Source organism: Triturus cristatus, chromosome 11, assembly GCF_964204655.1.
Source record: "Triturus cristatus chromosome 11, aTriCri1.1, whole genome shotgun sequence".
In the NCBI taxonomy this organism is placed as follows: domain Eukaryota; kingdom Metazoa; phylum Chordata; class Amphibia; order Caudata; family Salamandridae; genus Triturus; species Triturus cristatus.
Genome location: NC_140594.1, coordinates 185,486,901 through 185,507,273, shown reverse-complemented (window position 1 = coordinate 185,507,273; position 20,373 = coordinate 185,486,901). Strand labels below are relative to the sequence as shown.

General features: G+C 46.2%; 1 protein-coding gene across 5 annotated transcripts in view; it reads right to left on the bottom strand.

Moving 5' to 3' along the window:
* TRAFD1 (TRAF-type zinc finger domain containing 1) overlaps window positions 1-20,373 on the bottom strand; it is a 282,334-nt gene that overhangs the window by 25,961 nt on the left and 236,000 nt on the right. For 3 of the 5 annotated variants that reach the window (XM_085633468.1, XM_085633470.1, XM_085633469.1), the window contains one exon: window positions 18,933-19,002. In XM_085633468.1, the coding sequence (XP_085489594.1) occupies window positions 18,933-19,002 (70 nt within the window). Of the gene's footprint in view, window positions 1-11,484; window positions 11,519-18,655; window positions 19,003-20,373 lie in introns of those variants that run through there. The other 2 variants (XR_014970449.1, XR_014970450.1) reach the window with 1 other exon arrangement.

The window sequence follows — 20,373 nt, the reverse complement described above, 5'->3', positions numbered from 1 at the left end:
AAGTCCCCGCATTGTGTAATGCCGACACGTTTCGATTCCCAAGGTTGTTGTGGGATTCTCTCCAAGGCGTCGACTGGTTTATCGGATTGAATAGAGAAATACATTCGCAAGTGATATAATGTTTAGATAATTGTTATGTATCACACCATGTATTGTTTGTAACATCACATTACTTTATCACAAAGTCTGTGTCTTTGTTTTATTTGTTGCCTTAATATGTATAATTTACTCTGGACTGAAACGTATCCGCACTTACCTGACCCATGATTAAATGTGGAGTAAAGTGTACAGAACGAAGTAGCAAATAAGCTTCAAGCCCATATCAATTGCATCTATGGCCTTTAGTCTGTTAAATTGGTTTACCAGCATTTGAATGTGACGGCTAGGACACCCCCCCCTTTTTCTTAGTATTATTCACAGAGGCACTCTATCTCTTGTTTTCAGACACCCAAGTCAGGGTCTTGTCCCATCACATTATTTCAGGAGTGCTTTGGGAGTAAACCCTGCAATTCACAATACTGCCTGGCAGGCGCTCTCCAACCTCCATCATATGTACCACTCTCACACAAGATCCGAAATGGATTCCTGGGAGAACACGAGAACACACACACACACACACACACACACACACACGAACACAAACGAGAACACACACACACACACACACACACACACACACGAGAACACACACACACGAGAACACACACACACGAGAACACACACACACAACACACACACGAGAACACACACGAGAACACACACACACACACGAGAACAGACACGAGAACACACACACACACGAGAACACACACGAGAACACACACACACACGAGAACACACACACACACACACACTACAAAGAAGGGCTCGGATGTAGGGAACTGGCAGACAATTTAAAACAGGAGAGCCTTATTCAGCAATCCATTACTGGCTGTGGAAACATTAACAACGATCAACTGGAAACATTCTGAGCCCCTTATACTACTCAATTGGTATTTTAATTATGAAGTGTGCTAGCAATGGGAAAGATCTTCTATCATTTGAAAAGTCAAGATAAGCACTTCCGGAAGATCTGACATCCCCCAACTATTTTATAACATTAGGCAACAATGATCAACCAAGTACGTCAGATTCTTGAACTTCGATTAGCCATGATGCTCTTTCAGCAGAAACCTGCAACAAAATCAAGAAGAGAATCTAGCTAACAATGCGAAATGAACTTTGCCGATGGGATGCTGGGGAGGGAAGCTTTGTTTAGGGTGTCGACTCGGTTATACTTTATGTAAGAAGAAACTTATGCCGATGAGATACAAAGCCAATAGCATAACTATAGATGGCAACTGAATATTTATGTCGGTCTATTGCACTGTCTATAGTACGATGCATCGGATGCAACTAATTGTCACACCTACTAGACACCGAACCGCCACTTGAACCTTGGGCGTGAGGCGAGCGCGGTTGAAGAGTCTCGTTTCACGCCCCACAAACTACAACTACCATGAGTCCTGCTTCCGGGTAGGCACGAGCGTGCAATGATGACTCGCCTACCCAGAAGCCTCTTAATGTGGGCGGCGATGCGGTGCTGCGAATTCTGACATTGCAAGACGCCGGAGAGAGTGAGAGCCACGCTGGAAGTAATCCTTGGCATTCGGACGCTCGCTTTTAGGGCGGTAAGGGTGGCGTTGTCACCGCTCATGAGCATGTATTAATAATTCACGTGGATGTGATCTGGGACCACTTTGCTCACTATTTTTGACTATGACAATAAGGTTGGGGGGGGGGGGGGACCCTAAATACCTCCAACGTTTACAGTATGTGTAATATCAGTTCATGTTAACTAAGCAGAAGAAGTGATTCATTATCGGAATCTCCACTGACGACATTTGTTGGGAGTAAACAGTCAAAGAGTGCTGGGCAGGAGAGGTTAATGCTGGTACAGTTTATGGTGATGTGTATTACTGAAGACTTTAAGTGGCTCTTGTGATCTGTCTTCCTAGCAGGGGCATATGGTGTGCGCTGGGTATCAACCCCCCCCTGTGACGCAAGTTCCAACAATCATTGTGGTGGGTAATGTATGACGTGAGAGTAGTGTGTGAGTTGTGTATGCCCAGGGTGTGTTTGATACTTATGTAATGGTGTCTTTTCTCCTTTTGCATATAAAGAGCCTTCCTCTGATACGATACCTACATCAAAGAGTGATTCGCAAGAATGCACGTTTTTTTCTTTACAGCTAGTTACCACTTAGTATATGTTTAGTATTTTAAGACATTGCTACAGGAAGTGGAACAGGCCTTTAATTGGGTTTTTGCATTTTAGGTATCCCTCCCCGCTGTCCCCATCCTTTCCTTCCCTCGCTTAATCATTCCTACCCTCTGCGCTGTTATAGCATCAGAGGGTGGAGCGATTAAGAGGTGGACCCATTTGAGCAACACACCGATCCTGGGAGTTTGGAATAAAACCTTGACACTAATAAAATGTTTGAAATCTAAAACAGTAGAGACCAGGGGGGCAACCCTCTCTGTACAAGCAACAGGTTAAAAAACGCCTCAGGAAGAATCAGTTGCTGCCACCACTTCTTGTCTTCCATACATCAGTGATGTTACCACAGTCCTACTTAATAATGGGAGTTTACATGGTGTGGCCCTCCAGACTACAGAGCTAAGTTGAGGGCCAAATTCCTTGTCACGATAGGCACTCAGCATACATGCATAATTGTGCACATGGAGGCCAAATATGACAAGCAAGAAGCATCCCCTCCCAAGCCATACTTCGCATCATTTCCATCCCCAACCAATCCCTATAATCTCTTCCTTCCTCTCACGCAAAACAACTTGGCAGTTTCCATTAAGAGTTGAAGGTTTTTAACTACAACACTGATATATTTAAATGTAAGCCATTACTTTTACATTCTATACCAGGTGTTTATTAAACCCTAACCAGGATAATACTAGATAATGTAGCAGAGGCAACTTGTCCATACCATAAAAGGCAAAGTCATTTTAAAAACACAGTGAAACTCGTGTGCTTATTAGACTGCCAAATGATGCAATTTGAATTCCACCCAGCCTATACTATCCGTAGAGGTAAGAAATGTGCATAAAAGGTTAACACCCCCTAGCATTACTTAAGGACTGCAGGCCAGTAAAATTAACTGATGACCATGCAAGTAGAGGTTATCCGCAAATAGATAATAAAGGTGAACAAATAGTTTCTTACCTGTCGGTGTAGTTTTGCAGCTTGAAGATCTTTCTGGATTCACTATGCTGTGCATTATTCCGCGATCTGGTGGTTGGGTCCGGATTCGTAGTCTTTCTTTGTTTTTTTTATGTTTTTTGTAGCCCAGGTGGGCGTTGGAGGTCCCACCATTTGGTGCACCTCTCGTGACGTCGTCGTGCTTCCTGCGTAAGTCCCACCTTTGGGGCGCCATCTTCGGGTTCTTTTTTCCTCTCGTCTTTTTTTTTTTTAACCCTAGGCGAATGATTAACTTGTATGTCCAATTTCCTGTAGTATTTCATTCCTTCTGTACTTCTCTGTTTTTCCCCCCTCTTCCTCCAGCCTCATCTTCCTGGCGGAGGTGGGTGGGTTCGCTAGTGAATCCAGAAAGATCTTCAAGCTGCAAAACTACACCGACAGGTAAGAAACTATTCGTTTTGCAGCGTGAATCTTTCTGGATTCACTATGCTGTGCATAGACTTTGTAGCGGTTTGTTATCTTTGTGGCGGCTGGGTGGTAGATGAGCGTTGGTCGTTGAATATGTGTTGAACCACCTTCTGTGCTACTTGTGCTTCCTTGTTCATCTGTATGTCCACGCAGTAGTGCTTGGTGAACGTGTGCACCGAAACCCATGTTGCCGCCAGGCATATGTCCTGAATGGGCGTGTTTGCCAGAAAGGCAATGGTTGCCCCTTTCTTCCTTGTGGAGTGAGCTTGAGGCCCCTCCGTTAGCTCCAGTCCTGCCGGATTGTGGCAAAACTGTATAGTCAGTGCAATCCATCTCGCAATGGTGCCCTTTGTCACTGGTCTCCCCATGAAGCTTGATGCAAAGGACACAAAGAGCTGCTGAGTTTTTCTGTGCTCCTTGGTCCTCTCAATGTAGTGCATCACCGCTCTCCTAGCGTCTAGAGTGTGTAGAGCCTTTTCTGCGTTCGTAGTTGGGTTTTTAAAGAAACTCGGTATCTGAATACTCTGGTTCAGATGGAATACCAACACGACCTTAGGCATGAAGTGTGGGTCCGTTCTCAGGACAACCCTGTCCTTGTGTATCTGTATGTAGGGCTCTTGTAGCATTAGTGCTTGCAGTTCGCTCACCCTGCGTAGCGAGGTTATGGCTACCAGAAATGCCGTTTTCATAGTCAACATTTGCATTGATGCCTTGTGTATGGGCTCAAATGGTGCTTTCATCAGTTCCGTCAGGACCACGTTAAGGTTCCATGCCGGCGGCGGCAACCTTTTAGGTGGTGCGATTCGTTTCGCTCCTTCCATGAATCTCTTTACTACCTGCGACGTAAAGAAACTTCCACCCTTCTCCCCTCTTGTGTAGGCTACTATCGCCTGCTAGGTGTACCCTTAGGGAGGTGGAGCATAGGTTACTTTTCAGAAGGTGCGTGAGGTATCTTAGCACTGTTGAGTCCTTTGTCATTTTATTCTGCAGGCCTTTTTTGCCACACCATATTGTAAATCTTTTCCATTTTGCACTATAGCATTTGCGTGTAGTTGGTCTCCTTGCCTCTCGCAGCACTCGCATAGTGCTTGCAGGCAATCTAAGGTCCGCAAACTAACTCTTCAGGAGCCATGCCGCCAGGCGGAGGCTTTCTGGCTCTGGATGTAGAACCTCTCCGTTCTGCATGGTGAGCAGATCCTTTCTCCTTGTGAATCTGTGGGGATTCCCTTGAGCCATTTCCAGAATTTGGGAGAACCAAGTCTGCCTTGCCCACTGTGGTGCCACCAGGATCAGTGTCATGTTGCTGGTTCTGCATTTCTCGAGCACCCTGTGTAACAGTGGTATCGGCGGAAAAGCGTAGGCAAATGTCCTTGACCAGCTTACCCATAGGGCATTCCCTTGGGATTGCTGATCTGGTTGCCTGGACGCGAAGCTTCGGCATTTTGCATTCTGGCGTGTCGCAAACAGGTCTATTGTGGGAGTTCCCCATTTCCAGAAAAGCTTCTGCGTTTCGTGCTCATTGAGCTCCCACTCGTGTGAAGCCGAGGTCTGCCTGCTTAGCCAGTCTGCCTCCACATTGTCCTTCCCCGGTAGGTGAATCGCTAGCAGGTCTATCTTGAGAGGTATGGCCCATCTCCAAATCTCCTGTGCCAGAGTGGAAAGGGGGAACGACTGTGTCCCACCCGGTTTGTTGATGTAAAACATGGTTGTGGTGTTGTCCGTTTGAATCGACACTCTCTGGTTGTACAGGTGCTTCTGGAATGCCTTCAGGGCTAGCAGGACAGTCTTCAATTTCAGGTAATTGATATGCCTGACCGCATCTGCCGGAGCCCACAGACCCCTCACTCTGAGTTGGTCCATGTGTGCTCCCCATCCCCTTTGAGATGCGTCCGTGGTGATGGTCACAGTTGGGCTTGGTGGAGCCAGGCTTTTCCCTGTAGTTATGTTGTCCCTGTTCCACCAAGTTATCTCTTCCTGCACTGCGTACGTAACAACCACTAGATCTTCCCAACTTCCGCTTGCCTGTGACCATTGCTGTTGTAGCCATTCTTGGAATGGTCTCATGTGAAGTCTTACATTCGGGACCAGGTGGATACATGACGCCATCATCCCCATGATCTTGCTCACTGTTCTCACTGTCAGAACTCGCCCCTTCTGGTAGAGGCTCTTCTCTCTCAGTAGGGCTTCTGCTCTCCTGTCGCTGGGCACGACCGTCTTGTCTATGGTGTTGATTTTTGCTCCCAGGAAAATCTTCACCTGTTCTGGCTTCATTGATGACTTCCCCCAGTGTATGGAGAACCCCAGGTTCGTCAGTGTCTTTTCGCCTGCACTGCGCGTTTCTCGCACTTTTCGTGGGCGTTTGCTTTGATCAGCCAGTCGTCTAGGTAAGGGTACACATGAATCCCCTTCCTTCGTAGGTATGCTGCGACTGCCGACAGGCATTTCGTGAATACCCTTGGTGCTGATTTTAGCCCGAAGGCCAGGGTCGTGAATTGGTAATTGTCCTGGTTGATGCTGAATCTTAAAAGTCTTTTGTGCCTTCTGTTTATTGGGATGTGCAGGTAGGCATCCTTGAGGTCCACGGTGGACATGAAGTCTCCGTCCCTTATTTGGGGCAGCACCTCCTGTAGTGAAGTCATTTTGAACTTTTGTGTTCTGATGTATTTGTTTAGGTATCGCAGATCCAGGATGGGCCTGAGATTTCCGTCTACTTTTGGTACCACGAAGTAGTTCGAGTAGACCCCTTTGTTCCTTTCCTTGTAAGGCACTGGCTCGATGGCTCTCTTTTCGAGCAGCTTCAGTGTTTCCTCTCTGAGTTGAGCAAGCTCCTGACCTGAGCGTTGCCTTCGTCTTGGTTTTCTGTCTGGAGGCGTCCACGCAGTAACCGTGTTGTATGACGTTCAGTATCCACTTGTCCGTGGTTATACGTTGCCATTCCTGTAGGTAGAGTCCCAGCCTTCCGCCTACGGGTGTTGGATGTTCGTAAGCGATTGGGTCTCTTCTCCCCCTTGTTGTCTTTGCATTGCGCCTCACCCCTGGGGGTATGTTGGGGGTGAGCGTCCCCATGCGTGCCGAGTCACTTCGATGAGGGTTGGTCACTCCCTCTTCTCCTTTGGCCACGTCCGTTTCCTCTCCCGCGAAAGGACTGGCCCCTTGGCTGGTACTGCCAGTTTTGCTTTTGCTGACCTTGCTGGCCGTGACTTTCACCCTGCTGTCCCTGCTGGAACGTCTGGTGCGATGTTCCCTGCTGGTTACCCCCTCTACCGTAGGGTCTTCTAGTTGTAGTGCCTCTTCTCATCCCCCTGAACTGTAGGGCCCCCATGGACCTTGCTGTCTCGTTCTCTTTCTTCAGCTGGGTGAGTTTTTCGTCCACTGTCGCCCCGAACAGTGTTTCACCATTGAAAGGGGTGCTTAATATGTTGCTCTGCACCTCCTGTTTGAATCCAGAGATTCTCAGCCAGGCCTGTCTCCGTTCGGTGATCCCAATGGCCATTAGTCTGCTGGAAGTTTCCGCCCCGTCCAATGCAGTTTTAATGCATGAGTTGGCTATGTTTGTACCTTCTTCTACCAGGTGGGATGCTCTTTGGCGGTACTCTTCAGGGAGGTGTTTGACTAACTCCCCCCATCTCGTCCCAGTGCTGGTACTGGTGTCGATTGAGAAGCGCCTTGGAGTTCGCCATGCGCCAGTGCATCGCCGCGTTCCTTTCGACCTTCCTTCCAGTGAGGTCCATTCTCCTGCTTTCCTTATCGGGGGTGGCCCCGAGGTCGCTGGCACGTTGGCCCTTCTCCTGGCCGTGGAAGCGATGATGGAGTCGGCAGTGACCGCTCCCTTGATGTAAGGCGGGTCCAGGGAGGAGTGCTTGTATTTCTTCTTCGTCCTGGGCGTGATGGACCGGCATGTTGCTGGCTCCTTAAAGGCTTCCTTCCCCTGGTTCATTACGCTTTGGAGCATGGGAAGGAACTGGCTCCTCGTCTGAATGGGGAGCAGGGTCTCGAGAAGGAAATCAGCTTTCGGCTTCTCCTCGTCCAGTTTTACCCCAAAGGCTGCTGCAGCACTCCTGACGACCATATTATACACCCCGATGTCGTCTGGCGGCGAAGGCCTCGAAGGATACGTGTCCACGGGCTCTTTGGGATTTTCGGCGTCGATATCTTGCCAATCCAGTTCGTGAGTGGTTGATGGCGCCGAGCCGTAGAACGACTGCTGGTCGGCCTCCTCGTCTTCGCCTTCATAGTAGGTGCCTTCTTCCTCCTCCTCAGGATCTCTCGGCAGCCCTTCGGCGTAGAATTCGTCCTGCTCCTCGATCTCGACGACGTCCGTCGACGGAGTCGTTGGAATTCTGAATTCTTTCAATTTGGCGTTGAACTCCTTCTTCCTCTGAAGGATGCTCTCCATCTCCGCTTCGAGCCTTCTCTTCTTCTTCTCCATTTCGGAGATGCTTTCGACGTCGACCGCGGCTCTTTTCGACGGAGCTTGCGTCGACGCTGGCTTGTCTTTCTGCGTCGAACGCCCTGCTTCGTGGGCTGCTTTCGACGTACACAGCCTTTCGGCGTCCTTCGGCACCAGGGAGTTCTTCTCGCAGGATCCGCTCGGCCTTTTGTCCATGGATCTGAAATTTTCGGCGCCGGTGCTCCTTTTGAGGACTTTGACTCAGATTTTCGAGAGTCTGTCTCGGGTTTGAGGCCCTTTCGGGGGTTTTGAACTCGACGATTCTCTTACCTCATCAGGCGTTTTCGTATCGGTCTCTGCGACCGTGAAGACGTCAGGTCCTTCGGCGAGGTTGTCCTCGTCGGTGGAGAGGCCCAGATCGTAAAGCGACGGGGCCTTACCTTTGCCTTCCATGCTGAAGTTAGCTCTTCTCTGGCGTTCTCTCACTCGGAGCGTCTTCGGCGCGAAAGCTGAACAGGCGTTGCAGTCCTTGCTCGGGTGGTCGATCGGTAGGCAAAGGTTGCAGACCGGATGCTGGTCCTTCTGCGCGAACTTGTGGTGGCAGTTAGGGCAGAATTTGAATGGTGTCTTGTCCATTGCGCTCAGAGCCTCTGAGTGCGCATCCTCGAAGGGCTTCGAAGAAAATTCCTGGGAATTCTTCCTTCTTCGCGTCCCGGATGTAATTTATTCCTCTCTGTTATCTCAGCTGTTTTTTCCTCGACGAAACTCGCGTTTTCTCCTTCTTCCTTCGATTGAAATCCTGGAGCTTCTCGATGACGATCCAGACCCAACGGCGGAAAAAAGAATCTGAAGATGGCGCCCCAAAGGTGGGACTTCCGCAGCAAGCACGACGACGTCACGAGAGGTGCACCAAATGGTGGGACGTCGACGCCCACCTGGGCTACAAAAAAAAAAAAAAAAAAAAAAAGAAAAGACTACGAATCCGGACCCAACCACCAGATCGCGGAATAATGCACAGCATAGTGAATCCAGAAAGATTTACGCTGCAAAACTTTGAGTATTACAAACAATATTGCAAGACAATGTGGGGTGACCAGGGGGGTAACGTAAACCCCTGCAACTCAGGCGGAATCCCAACTGTTCAAGAGTCTCCGAAACTTTAAGGGGGCCCCTATTCAGCCCAAAGTATAATGTATGTCTGTGAGAAATGGGAAGACACGTTCTGATGGAATGCCTCAAAAGTTTGCGTTCCGCCATGGAGGGTGGCCCTCATCCACAGTGATCCTGGCTTGTTTGTCCCTCTCCGCTGACAGCAAAGCAGTGAAATGTCTGAATTATTAACTTAATCACTGGATTTTCTATCATTGTAAAAAGACTACGAGATAATGGTGGCGCCTTCAAAGAGACCCCAATAGATTATTTTTTGTCAGGGGAAGCTTCAACTACCAATCGGAAAAATCAGACATCTTGTTGAGCTCTATAGTAGACAAGGACCAGCCTTAGGTTGTTGTTCACTCAGCTAAAATCTTTGACGACATGTTAAATCACATTTTCACCTCTTCAGACACAGTCACAGGGAACTGCTAAACTCATCCATCCCATCATGGTATGCAGCTGTACTGCTGAATCACTCATACTTGGCTGTGAACGTCCTGTAAAAACAGTGCCATACGTACCTCCAGAAAAAGAGGCCGGTGGAGATTTGAAACCTGTATAACCAAACAGGCCTGCAGTCTCCACAGCAAACATACATTAATTCTCATTAGTGACATGTTGCATGCAGTGAAATATACGAAAACACTGTCACCACTTCAAACTAGTCAGAAGAGGGAGTCTAATCTGATCCCACAAGATGTTACTCTGTGTAATAAATCGAAAAGTGAACACAGATGGAGTACTGTATAAGAAATTATAAGAAATCAACGAATGATCATCAAAAATCTTATTGGGACTAGAATGCAGGGAGCTCTAGTGTAGAAAAATGTATGGCATGGGTTCAATAATGGCTGCTTTAAACCTTTTGCTTCAACATTCTTGTTAGTTTCTGTTGCACTTGGTTTAATTTGCAATATTCCACCCTCAGCAAGCAAAATGTCCTAATAGCATTACAGCCTTTCTGCTTCAAGCTATAAGAGTTGCTAAATGTGCTCGCCCTCATAGGCCCTCACCTGAACCTCAGACTTAAGACAAGTGTAGAGGGCCTTTTTCTTTGCTTTGTTGGCAATATTTCATCAACAGATTTACAAAAATAAGCGATGTAGTAGCCTCATGTGAGATTATGGTCCAATTTGTGCATATAATGAAGGGTATATTGCATATTATGTAGAATACAAAGTCACGGTTTTTGGTCACTTGACAAGTAAGTTGAAGTTGACAATTCTCCGATGTAATCTACATTTGAAGAAGTTAACAGCGGTAGTGTGACTGGCAAAAGTCTTTCACACGGTCAGTGTCCATGAGAATCTCCTGAATTGTCAATGGGCAAACCAATTACTGGAAACCAGATTGAAAAGCTGCATTTAAGATGAGATTGACATTGCTATTTTTTTTATAAGCTTTATGCAAGGGCACAAAACAGTAACCACTAAAGTGCTGATGGACTCATAACAGGACTCACATTTTCTTTTATTGTAAAACTGACTTCAGGAAAGTTTGCTGTCAGATGGTGTTGTAAAATAAGGATAATTGGAAATATAGTCAAGATGCCTATTGTCCTTGCAAGCATTATGACAATTAAACTGGACTACTGGCGTTGCCAATGCATCTTTAGCTCAGTATTTTAAATTTGTTCCCCCATTTCTCATATGCCATTTCTGAAAATAAAAATGCAGGTAAATGACACGTTTTAAGCATCATAATTGTTCTCAATTCTTGGAAAGTTACTCAAGTCCAAAGACTTGAAAGTCGTTATGTGACACTCACATTGAAACCAGCATCATCAGCAACCTATTACGATGATCACATTGACCAAAATGCCTTTAGGGAAGGAAATTATCCGGTTATCTTCAGCTGGAAACTAGGGCAGAGGACTTTATATGATACTGGACTAAGCAATCGCTATAATGCTATATTACATAGAGAGGAACAAAAGTTACTTACCTGTAAACTGTGGTTCTCCAGTATTGGTGTCTTTCATAGATTCACATGCTTGAATATTCCCCGTCGTCGAAGTGGGAGTACCACGGTACATAACAAAGCAATGTAGTAATAACATAAGCCTATTCGGCCTACAGGAAAGAAAAAACCATAGAGTTTATGGATAGACAACTTGTCACTTCTATAACATATCCCTGTCGTTTTGTTCTAGGTCAAATCCAGCCAATCAGGTGTCCGCACCCTCTAGAACCCTCTCCCCAGAGACTCAGGCTCTCAGATTTTCGTAGCACAAGAGTGACAAAGTCAAATACAAGGAAGAGCCTCTGAGGGGAGGTGGGTGGGTCGCATGTGAATCTATGAAAGACACCAATACTGGAGAACCACAGTTTACAGGTAAGTAACTTTTGTTCTCCAGTATTGGGGTGTCGTTCATAGATTCACATGCTTGAATAAGAGTAGTGAGCAGTGGTAGCAGAATAATACAAGGTACATAAGAAGCCAGATAGTAGTATAGACAGTGCAAAGATTATATGCATAAAAAATAGACGTCTAACTATATATAATATATATTATATATATATATATATATATATATATATATATATATATATATATATATATATATATATATATATATATATATCCTCCAAAGCATTGTCCATGCATACAGAGACGCACTCCTCCAGCCAGTGAATAACAAAACTTTTATTTCAAAAGGACAGGCATTTCAACTCCAATGATTTATGTCCGTTTGCCTGACGCGTTTCAGAGCATTCACGCTCTTTCTTCAGAGGCAGTATTGCGTGCACAATGCAAATAATTAACTCCCATAGTTCCCTGCACATTCAATCAATTTTAAAGGCCTCCGGTGTGCCCCTCTTAGTAGAGTTAATTATGTTGCATGCCGGAACTTGTGGTTTTCGTTTTCAAATTATTTTACCTCTAGTGGTTTCCATGTACTGCAATACATTTCACGGACTGATAGAAAGCCCTCCAGTGGGCCTCAGAGTCTCCAGCCTGTCCCATAATCATGAAGCCAGCTGCGCCATCTGTTCCAACCCGAATGATTTCAGGTAAGATGAGCCCTTTACGATTTTTCCAAAGGGTGGTGCGAACTCTCACGGCTGGACCAACCGTGTACAAATCTCCTCCAAAGCATTGTCCATGCATACAGAGACGCACTCCTCCAGCCAGTGAATAACAAAACTTTTATTTCAAAAGGACAGGCATTTCAACTCCAATGATTTATGTCCGTTTGCCTGACGCGTTTCAGAGCATTCACGCTCTTTCTTCAGAGGCAGTATTGCGTGCACAATGCAAATAATTAACTCCCATAGTTCCCTGCACATTCAATCAATTTTAAAGGCCTCCGGTGTGCCCCTCTTAGTAAAGTTAATTATGTTGCATGCCGGAACTTGTGGTTTTCGTTTTCAAATTATTTTACCTCTAGTGGTTTCCATGTACTGCAATACATTTCACGGACTGATAGAAAGCCCTCCAGTGGGCCTCAGAGTCTCCAGCCTGTCCCATAATCATGAAGCCAGCTGCGCCATCTGTTCCAACCCGAATGATTTCAGGTAAGATGAGCCCTTTACGATTTTTCCAAAGGGTGGTGCGAACTCTCACGGCTGGACCAACCGTGTACAAATCTCCTCCAAAGCATTGTCCATGCATACAGAGACGCACTCCTCCAGCCAGTGAATAACAAAACTTTTATTTCAAAAGGACAGGCATTTCAACTCCAATGATTTATGTTATATATATACACACACACACATCTTATACGTAAATATAACACGAAATAAAAGTACCTTGTATGCAGGAGGAGGGAAGCAACAGAGGCTCACCTTATTTAAAAAGATTACGCAGGACTGCCTGTCCTACAGCTGTATCCGTGTTGTCTGCAGCATCCAGACAGTAGTGTCTCGTAAAGGTGTGTCTGCTGGACCATGTCGCCGCTCTACAGATGGATTGAAGAGGGACTCCAGCAAAAAGCGCAGTGGAAGAAGAAACCTTCCTCGTGGAGTGCGCTTTCACAGCAGCAGCGAGAGGTTTTCCTGCTTGTTGATGGCAAAAGGCAATAGCAGAGGATATCCAACGTGCTATAGATTGTTTGGTGACAGGATGACCTTGCCGCATTCGCCCGTAGGCGACAAAGAGTTGGTCAGTTTTACGAATGGCAGCAGTTCTTTGAAGATAAAATTTGAGACATCTCTTGACATCCAAAGAATGAAGTGACTTTTCTGCAAAAGTTTGAGGATTAGGAAAAAATGTTTTTAAAACAACCGGCTGATTGAGGTGGAAATCAGATGGCACCTTAGGGATATAGGCCGGATTGGTGCGACGCAGAACAGAGTCTTTAGTAAATTGAAGAAAAGGTGGGTTAATGGTAAATGCTTGCAAGTCACTGACCCGGCGTGAGGATGTAAGCGCCAGGAGAAGAGAAGTCTTCCAGGTGACATGTTTGAGGCGGACCTTATGTATTAGCTCGAATGGCGATTTCATGAGCTGCGCCAATACCATGTTTAGATGCCAAGGAGGAGGAGGCCAACGTATCGGAGGAAACATACGAAAAAGTCCTTTGAAGAATTGTTTCATTACTCTTGACGAGTAAAGGGAGTTCGAGCCATCTTGGCGGAATCGTGAGATTGCCGCTAGAAAGACTTTAAGGGTAGTATATGACAGGCCTGATTTTGCTAGGTGCAAAAAGAAAGGTAGTAGTTGTTCAGGTTTAGAATGGATAGGATGAATTTTGGCATCACTGCACCATGAACAAAAGCGTTTCCATTGGAGTCTGTAAGTTTTTACAGTAGAGGAAGCTCTAGCCTTTGCCAATACTTCTCTGCACTCCAAAGGGATGTCCATATTCATAAATTCAAAGTGCTCAGGTTCCAAGCTGATAAGTGTTGAGACGCAGGATCGGGATGGCAAATTTGACCGTGTTCCATGGTCAAGAGATTCGGAAGAGGACGAAGCATGATTGATTCGCACTGAGACAGTAGCAGCAGCTCCGTGAACCATATTTGTCGAGGTATTCGGGGGGCTATTAGGATGAGCAGACAGGGTTCTCTCCTCATTTTCCGTAGGACCTTGGGGACTAGAGGTATCGGTGGAAAGGCGCAAGCATACATTTTGGACCAGTTCATCAAAAAGGCATTCCCGCATGACTTTGGTTGGGGAAGCCAACTTGCGTAGAACTGGCATTTCCGGTTCAGATAGGTTGCGAAGAGATCCAGATTCGGGGGACCCCATAGCTGGAATATACGATCCAGAATGGGTTGGTGCAATTCCCATTCGTGATTGGTCGTGGAGGATCTGCTTAGGGAATCCGCAAGGACGTTGGACGCTCCCTGAACATGGACTGCAGTGAGGGCGATGTGGTGTTGAATCGCCCACTTCCAAATCTTTTGGGCCTGAAGGGACAACAGAACGGACCTCGTGCCTCCTTGCTTGTTGATATAGTGCATGCACATTGTGTTGTCCGTCCTGATCAATACCGCGCTTCCGTAAACGATGCTTCGGAAAGCTTTCAGAGCCAGAAAGATGGCCTGTAATTCTAACAGGTTGATGTGTCTTGTCTTTTTATGAACAGACCACCTGCCTTTCACAGTAAGACCCTGCAGGTGAGCGCCCCAACCTACGAGAGAGGCGTCGGTGGTAAGGGTGAATTGTGGAGAGTCCGCCAGAAAAGGACGCCCCGAGGAGACATGTTCTTCGTGAGTCCACCATAAAAGAGCCTTTTTGAGGCGATGAGTAACTCTGACTAGGTCGTTGAAATTGCCTGAGACCTGAGCCCATTGCTTGTCCAGTTCTTCTTGGACAGGTCTCAGTGAGGGACTAGAGGAATGCAGAACGACAACATCCCTAGGAAACACTTCAACTGTCGGACAGAAATGAACTCTTTTAGATGGATAGAGGCCGCTAGATTGCGAAGACGTTGTCGTCGTTCGTGCGACACAAAAGCTTTCCCTAGAGTTGTATCCAGAATGGCTCCCAAGAACACTCTGCTTTGAGCTGGGTGCAACTGAGATTTGTCTAAGTTGAGCATGAGGCCCAGAGATTGGAAAAGGGAGCTGCAGACCAGAGTTTGCGTTGACGCCAGTTCGAAGGACTTTGCCTTTAGAAGGCAGTCGTCTAGGTAGGGAAAGATTTGAATTCCCTGAAGGCGAAGGTAAGCTGCCACCGGTGCAAGGACTTTTGTGAACACTCGGGGAGCAGAACGAAGGCCGAATGGCAGGACTTTGAATTGAAAATCCCGTCCGGCAACCCTGAATCGGAGGAACTTTGTGTCTTGGCAATATAGGAAGATGAAAGTAAGCATCTTGGAGATCTAGCGTTGTCATGAATTCTCCGTGAGAGAGAAAAGGAAGGACCTCTTGTAGGGACAACATACGAAAAGTTTGTCTCTTTATATATTTGTTCAGGGCTCAAATCCAAAATGGGACGCCATTCTCCCGACTTCTTCTGAATAAGGAAGAACCTTGAGTAGAACCCCCTGCCTTTCTGTAGTTTTGGCACCACTTCGATCACGCCCTTTCTCAATAATATGTTTAGCTGAATCAAAAGGTCTTTCAAATGTGCAGGAGGGGGACCTCTTGGTGGAGTATTTGGAGGAATCTTTATAAATTCCTAAGCGTTTCCCCTGCGCACAAGATCGAGAACCCATTGATCTGTGGTGATTTGCGACCATTTGAAGAAGAAGCGAGAGATTCGACCTCGAAGTTTTGGAGGAGTCCGTGAGTGAGGGTAAGGAGAGTCATTGTTTCTTTGAGGAATCCTTTCCTCTGTAGGAAGATTTGCCTCTGTATTGTCTAATTGGAGGAATTTTGCTGCCGATAAGATTGTTGGTTTTGCGAGGAATAGCGGCCTTGTCCTTGCCTGTACTGGTTGGAATTGCCTCGAAAGGAAGAAGAGGAACCACGACCTCTTGCGCCCCGAAATGGCTGTTTTTTGAATTGTAAAGACCCTAGAGCACAAGCTGTGTCAGTGTCCTTCTTGATTGCTTGAAGGGCATCATCTATATGCTGGCCGAAAAGGGATTCGCCGTCGTAAGGCATGTCCAGGATCTTCGTTTGCACCTTTTGACGAAAGGACGTAGCCCGTAACCAGCCCTGACGCCGGAGGACTGCAGCGCCAGCCAAAAGACGGAAGCCAGAAGAGGACACATCAATGGCGCAATCTATAATTTCCGAAGAAATTCTTTCTCCCTCTTGGAGAATCTTCAAAGCCTCTTGTCTGGATGATTCGGGAATAAGATTGATCAGAGATGAAATGTCCGACCACATTTGGCGATCGTAGCGGCCTAAGATCGCCAAAGAATTGGCTGCTCGTACCGTTGCCGCCGCCATAGCGGAAATTTTTTTCCCTATACCATCCAGCCTTCGACCTTCGCGATCTGGAGGTCCTGACAAAGGAGATGAAGGATTTCTGGATCGGCGTTGGGCTGCCTGAGTGATGATGGAATCAGGCTTTGTTTGCGAAGTCAAACAGGCAGGAGAATTTGGAGGAGCCTTGTACTTTGTCGATTCTAGGAAGGATGGCTGGAATCGAATTAGGGGTTTGCATTAATTTAAGGCCCTCTTGCCATATGAAATCAATGATTGGAATGCAGCGGGCCTGCTTTTGAGGTTGGTCCTTAAAGTCATAAGAAACAATCCTCCTCTCTAGTTGTCATAGGGAGGTGAAATCTCTTAGCTGCTCTCTCCATGAGCAAATGGAAACCACCAATGTCAACTGGGGTAGAATCCAAAGGAGCAGGATCAGCAGGAGAAGGAGTTTGGATCTGATAGTTGTCCCAGTCGGAAAGGAGGGAAGCATCATCTAGCTCACCTTCCTCTTTGTCCGCGTCATCATCCTGTTCCTCGATAACATCTTCATGCGTGATAAGAGGAACCCCAAGACATTGTTCACTGTCACCGGCGTCGGTGTGACTCCTGGTTCTCTATGAAACACAGATTGTTGAGGTGTCTGCGGTGTTGGAGTGGTATGCCCAGACCGTGAAAACGGCGATTATAATCATCGAGCATATATTGCAAATTGGAAAATCAGACTTAAAGGCAATTGTACCATAGAAGGTTGCGGAAGTGGATGCGTGTCATAAGACGAGAAATCATCTTGTTGCAAATCCTCCTCATCATCATCTGTGTCCTGACATTTAATTAAGAGCTCGGAAGGACTGCGAGCAGCCCGAAATCTGTCATCCTCATATTCATCATTGTCAGATGAGAACAGTAACTCAGGAGGTTGCACAGGTGGTTTGAGTGGCATTAGGGTCTCCAGAGACGATTGCCGGCGTTGAAGTAGAGAGGTTGAAGTGTCTAAGGGTAGCAAATCCAGAATTGGAGCTGTAGCCGTCGTTGCCGGTGCTGAAATTCGCCGTTGAACTGCCATCGACGACGAAGCACCCGTCGACGACGAAGCACCCGTCGACGACGAAGCACCAGTCGACGACGAAGCACCAGTCGACGACGAAGCACCCGTCGACGACGAAGCACCCGTCGACGACGTCTGCTTCTTCTTATGCTGGATACTCGTCGACGACGAAGTTAAAGGCAACGTCGACGAGTTGGGTCTCACTCTCACAGATACCAGCGTCGACGGTGAGGACGCCGACGACATGATCATTGCTGGCTTCAGAGACATAGATGCCGATGTCGTCGATGTAGGTGCGACGACGGCAGCTCTCGTCGACGGAGGAAGGCTTGATGAACTCGTCGACGAGAGAGGCAGTTTGTGAGGTAAAAACTGCGCAGACGGAGTCTTAGACGCCTGAGAATCAGATCTCGGGGGCGTCAAGGAAACAGACTCCTGTGGGGGGAAATCACCCCTCTTGAAGTTGAAGGTTCTCCATGATGTTTCTTCACCATCTTAGGTCGAGGAGAAACTTTTTGAGAGTCAGAAGACCTCTTCAAAGAGGGAGCAGTTTGGATGGAAGACACACTTTCCACATCAGAAACAGGATTTTCTGAAGTCTTCAGCTTCTGTAGCCACAGAAGGAGACGCCCTTCTCTGTCCTTCAAAGTTTTCTGTGAGAAGGTTCTACAAATTTTACAGTCCTTTACCAAATGTTCAGGATACAAACAAATACATTTTTTGTGAGGATCTTCAGAATGAAGTCTCAGTTTACAACAGCTCCCACAAGGTCTGAAGAGGGATTTCTTGGTTTAAGACATCCTAGACTCAATCTTCTGTGAAATATGAGATGAAAAAAACTGAGCAAGCTCAGGGAGACTCCCTTCACACGACGTGCGGTAGAAAATCTGAGAGCCTGAGTCTCTGGGGAGAGGGTTCTAGAGGGTGCGGACACCTGATTGGCTGGATTTGACCTAGAACAAAACGACAGGGTTATGTTATAGAAGTGACAAGTTGTCTAGCCATGAAAACTCTATGGTTTTTTCTTTCCTGTAGGCCTAATAGGCTTATGTTATTACTACATTGCTTTGTTATGTACCGTGGGACTCCCACTTCAACGACGGGGAATATTCAAGCATGTAAATATATGAAAGACACCCCAATACTGGAGAAACTTGGACACATTCAATCCCGCCAAGAAACATTTTGTTATTATAGAGAGCGAACAAACATGTTATATTTACATAATGCAGCCCCTTTATGTGCAGCTGCACTCTTGTCTGTTAGAGGCCTTTTAACTGGTCACATATGCTAGCCTGCTAACCATCAGGATATGAAAAAGGATTAAGGCTACATTCTAAAAGTGCCATTTTACTTACTTATAGTGGCATACTTGCAGACTATAAATACAAATAAGATTATATACACAAATTACCTTGGTGTTCCTGTCAGCATGGACAACATTGTTTCGAGTTGTAGAATGTGAGGATAGATCATCCTTCCAACTATAAAAAAAAAATATAATACATTTAAAAAACAAAAATTGATGCACAGCTATTTCATACGCTCTGCAAAAACAAAAGCAAGTCTGTAATTATCTTATGGGTTTACAGTACAGGGAAGTCTCCTAATCGAATGAAGTAACCTTAGAAGGGTCAAAGGGGTAAGGGGAGTGACTGAAGAACTCCCATTAGGTAGGTGTATGGAGGCAATCAGTGCTAGTCAACAGAAGGAACAGTTTAGGTTTGGTAGCATATACATATGCCCCTGAAGCAACATTCCCGTTTAAAATCCCAGAGTTTGAGGGCAAAAGCACAGTGCCTCTCTCAAAGAAAAGAGGAGGGTAGCGAGGTATGTCCACCAACAAAGACCCTGCCATCATTCTGGTAAATGAAGAATCTAAGCTTGAAAGCTATAGCTGGAAGTCCCACCAGATCAATCACTGAAGGAGCAGAGTTGTGTCAGTGAAGTACCAACTGGATTAAGAAAGAGGCTGGGCTGTGCTCTTAAGTGGCCTCCGAAAGCGGTTAAAAGGACATTAAATGACAGGTGAGGAAAAGAACCATGATTTTCTTGATGAGAACATTCCATGGAAATAAACCCCCTTTTGTATTCTTCCTATTCTACACCGTAACCATTTACAGCATCGGCTGCATGAGTGCAGGGTCAGTGGTGTAACCATATTTAGAAATAACCGGGGCGAAAACAGTTCGGATTAGGGACTGGAAGGAAAATAACCCTTTATTCCTGCAGCACAAAGAAACAAGCATTGGAAATTGATCTCACATTTGCTTAATTTATAGCTATTTGTGTTGCAAATGACAATGTCGTACCCATGTGTTATGAATGTATGTGGTGTACATTGGAATTATGTGGGTTGGATTGGAATGGTTAGTAGTGGAATTGCGTGGATTTGTGTAGTGGAATTAAATGGCATGGTGTGAAGTCGAATTATGTGAATAGTAATTATGTGATATTGAGTGTACTGGAATTATGTGGCGTGAGATTGTTTTATGAGTAATTATGTGGAACTGTATTTTGTGTTGTGGAGTAGTATGTATGTGGTATGACGAATAGTTTCTTACCTGTCAGTGTAGTTTTGCAGCTTGAAGATCTTTCTGGATTCACTATGCTGTGCATTATTCCGCGATCTTGTGGTTGGGTCCGGATTCGTAGTCTTTTCTTTGTTTTTTTTTTTTGTTTTTTTGTAGCCCAGGTGGGCGGCGACGACCCACCATTTGGTGCACCTCCCGTGACGTCGTCGTGCTTCCTGCGGAAGTCCCACCTTTGGGGCGCCATCTTCGGGTTCTTTTTTCCTCTCTCTTTTTCTTTTGTTTTTTTTTTTAACCCTAGGCGATTGATTAATCCTTTATGTC